The 4,074-nt window shown below is 37.2% G+C and overlaps 1 protein-coding gene across 1 annotated transcript in view; it reads left to right on the forward strand.

Annotated features, from left to right (window-relative positions):
* The window catches only part of LOC112524502 (serine/threonine protein phosphatase 2A regulatory subunit B''beta-like), a 17,949-nt gene extending 13,875 nt beyond the window's left edge, over nucleotides 1–4,074 (forward strand). The window contains exons 10-13 of the mRNA XM_025134347.1: nucleotides 2,226–2,382; nucleotides 2,869–2,994; nucleotides 3,070–3,242; nucleotides 3,619–4,074. Coding sequence (XP_024990115.1) covers nucleotides 2,226–2,382; nucleotides 2,869–2,994; nucleotides 3,070–3,210 — 424 coding nt within the window. The 3' untranslated portion in view covers nucleotides 3,211–3,242; nucleotides 3,619–4,074. The remainder of the gene's footprint in view (nucleotides 1–2,225; nucleotides 2,383–2,868; nucleotides 2,995–3,069; nucleotides 3,243–3,618) is intronic.

Genomic DNA, 4,074 nt, shown 5'->3' on the forward strand with positions numbered 1-4,074 from the left:
GACAACACAGCCAAAGCTTTGTCCGATTTAACACTTGAACAAATTTCAACTTTGTCCGGATAATAAATCTGGTCAATACCCCGCATAAGGCTTGAACGATTTATCACTTGGAATATAAACCATCTTTGTCCGGATAACATGTCCGGTCAATACCCTGCTCATTACTTAGCCGATTTAAAATAATCTGGCCACCATTTGGTCGTATTCTTACTTCTCAGTTCAAAAAGATAACTTTTCCTACCAATCATAACCCGATCAACACTTAACCGATTTAAGACAATCCGGACAATACATCGATTAACCTTTGTCCGATTTAAAATAGTCCGGACAATACTTCGTCCATCCTTTGTCCGATTTAAAGTAATCCGGTCAAACCTTGTCCGGTTTAATATCCGGATAAACACTTAGAGCCAAAAGACTGATTTCTATCCAAATTCAAATAAAAACTCATATGAAACCAGTAATAATCTTCATGCAAAGGAGTTCTAGAAGCTACTCACCTTATGCAATCAAATGAGATTCAACTTCTTGAAATCAGACACTTGAATCTTCTTTACAAGAATAATCCGGTCAATCTTTCCTCTTTTAAATCGCACAACTTTTAGCAAATGCAAGAAGAGAAAATATGGAGGTTAAGCCCTCCTTTTATACTTTCCAAGAATGGAAGGTCGGCTAACAGCCCCTTCTTCCCACAAAATCTCTCATGCACATGCATGCATCCATACATATCATGCACACATAAAATATGCATGTGTGTATAATCACACACACACCCCCCCACATATATATATATATATATATATATATATATATTTCTGCATATGCACATAATCTCATACATGTATCCACATTATGCACATAAAATTTTCGCACACTAGCATGATCAAATATAACAATTTATCATGCTATCACGAAATCATTTAATCAGATAATCACATATTAATTACCTTGGGTGATAATCAGGACCCGGTTATCACAGTTAATTGAGTCAATGATGATAAAATAGATTGCAAAATTACACCGAGACATTGCACTCTAACGCATGATATTGGTAAAAACAAAAACAGAGTGGATGGAGATTCAAGATGAAGAACAATTGCTTGAAGAAGTTCCCAGGAATAGAACTGGACTGAATTGAATTGGATGTCGGGACTGCAAGCAGCATGACAGAACACAACAAACTAAAAACAAATATAATAGAGCAACATATGGAACACTATGTGTCTGCTGATGGCTAGATGCTGTCATTGACATGCAATATCTAACATGCATAGTTGTTAAAAGTCAGGCGCGCCTAGGCTCTGAGGCTCATAAGGCTCAAGGTCTTGGGCTTTTTTAAAGTCGAGGCTAGGCTTATTCACGAGGCTCACAAAGGCCCGGCACCTTGGCTGAGGCGCCTTGTGGGCATACACACGCCTCATAAAGAGTTGTTAAATACCTATTCAAACCCTAATATTAAATAAGTTTTCTCATCTTCTTACCTCCTAGAGTTATTAAATAGATGAAATAAATCAAATCCTAATATTAAACACCCAGTTGGCCAGTTCTTATAACTTCAAGCCTCTTTCTCCATAAATACCCAGACCTTAAAACTTCTTCCTCATGGCACACAGCCACACACTTTAAACCCTTCTCCCTTCTGCCTCTATCAAAGTACTGTTGGTTGCTGCACTGGAGGCCTGTACTTGCAACATATTTGAGTTGTGTGCAACTGTGTGTGTGTGTGTATATACACCTTTTTATAAGATGCACCTCACATTCCTGAGGCCCGCGCCTTGCGCCTAGGCCGTGGGATCCCTTTACTCCTAAGTGCGCCTTGAGCCTTTAACAACTTTGCTAACATGGTTGTACGAACTTCATGACAACTTTCAATTAGGCATATAAGTGTTTGGAGTTCAAAGACTATCTACTGTTGGCTGAGGGAGAACCTTGAACGTTGTACGTGGAACAGGCCCATGGGACCTAAATGTAAAGCACAATAAAACCTGAATTTAACTGCATTCTACCTCATGACAACTTTCAATAAAGGCACCTATTGTTGTTATTACTTATCTACTAAACATATTAACCTCTTTCAAAATTTCTCATATTCGTTGAATTGCCTCTATCTTAAAAAACCAGAATTTAATTTTATTCTACGTCATAAATTGTTGGATAAACTTTTCTTGCAATTTCATATATTATTTTGTATCAGTGACTTAAGTTTGAATGGAGTTCCATTTCAGGTTCAAATGCATAGATTTGGATGGAAACGGTGTTATTACAAAGAATGAGATGCAATTCTTTTATGAGGAACAGTTGCATCGGATGGAATGCATGGCCCAAGAACCTGTTCTTTTCGAGGACATATTGTGTCAGATCGTTGACATGATTGGGCCAAAGGTGATTCCTTTTCGTTTCTGATCTTCCTTTTTCTGCATTTTGGGTTTAGATGAGGTATCATAGAGTGACCTTTATGTTCCATTGGCTTATATAAATGCTTTTCCGTATGCAAGATTTAGTGTCAGGAATACTTGTTGTGCCTTCTCCTTTCTGCTTTCTAGGGGTAGCAAAGTGACAAGCTAACTCTAAGGAAGCTGACATGATGAATATTCATGATTTTTCAGATATTTGACGTCATTTGCATAACAATGTTTCAGTCTTAATTAAATTTCAAATTTGGATTTTAATCTGAGCAATTAGTCATTCTAGTATGGTTGTTATTTTGACGGTCTCTATACTTGATTAAAATTTCTTGTTTGATTTTAAATGTACATGTGATACTGACATCTTTGTTATTTATCTGTTATCAAAGCGATATGATATGCCTACCCATGGAGATGAGATGGGTATTGGATATTAATATTGTTTTTTCATTCTTACCTGCAGGATGAGGGGTATTTTACCCTACGTGACATGAAAGGAAGCAAACTTGCTGGCAGTGTTTTCAATATCCTTTTTAACCTTAACAAGTTCATGGCTTTCGAAACTCGTGATCCTTTTCTCATTCGTCAGGTAGATGATCAGCAATCATTTGCAACTAGTAGTTGTAAACCAACCTCATATTTATGTATACAATTTTGTGAGCAGGAGCGTGAGAATCCAACTTTGACAGAATGGGACCGGTTTGCACATCGGGAGTATATTAGGCTCTCAATGGAGGAAGATGCTGAGGATGCCTCCAATGGTAGCGCAGATGTGTGGGATGAATCTCTTGAGGCCCCCTTCTGAGCTATATATAGTCTGGAAAGCTGCACTTTAAGGTATTTTATATATACCTTTTCTCATTAAGCAGATGTAAAAGTCTTTTATTTAAATGTACAAATATGTTTACTATTGGAACATGTATTGAGAAAATTCTATTATTTTCTGAAGCCTAGATGATCGATCATTAAGCAGCCATAACTAATCAAAGGGGTAGGGAAACGCTTAACGCGTTGGCGGGCCCTACTTCCAATTGGGATATAATGGGTTTGGTTTGGTTTTAAAGCAGGGATATTTTAGAAACACTACCTTCGCTTCCAAGTGGGGTATAGGGTAAAAACTGTTTCTTTGTTGGATTACCATATGTTTGGCATCTTTCAGACCACTTTGAAAGCCTCCTCTGATGTTATTAGAATCTTCTTGGATAAATGCCAGGAGAAATTGAAGAATTCTTGAATTGAAGTCTGTGGGCAAAACAGAAGGCTGTAAAGTTTGTGGGATTTGTCACCAAGTATGGTCAACATCTTCTACTGGTGGTGAGAGCAGAAAGTAAGTTCAATTTTCCAGCCAAGAAAAAAAAGGGTTCCAAGTTGCATTTGCATGGAAGAAGTTACTCTCTCAGGTGCTTTAATTGGAAGCATATAGTGTTTTGGCAACTTGTGTTTTTCTTTTTCTTTTTGTATTTCACTTCTACCAATAGATGTTATGCCTCTCTTCTTCTTCTTTTGTTACAATCTGTGCATCAGGCATTTTCTGAATCTGGTCTAGTCAGGTTGTTGTTCAAATTCTAATATTTAATTTCTTCAGTTTCCTTCCCTTTGAAACACTTGTGATTTTTCTCCTGGGACTGGATTAGTGTTTGTATTTAATATATATGTTGTTACACTTTAA

The sequence above is a fragment of the Cynara cardunculus genome (assembly GCF_001531365.2).
Source record: "Cynara cardunculus var. scolymus isolate 2C chromosome LG 13, CcrdV1, whole genome shotgun sequence".
NCBI lineage: Eukaryota > Viridiplantae > Streptophyta > Magnoliopsida > Asterales > Asteraceae > Cynara > Cynara cardunculus.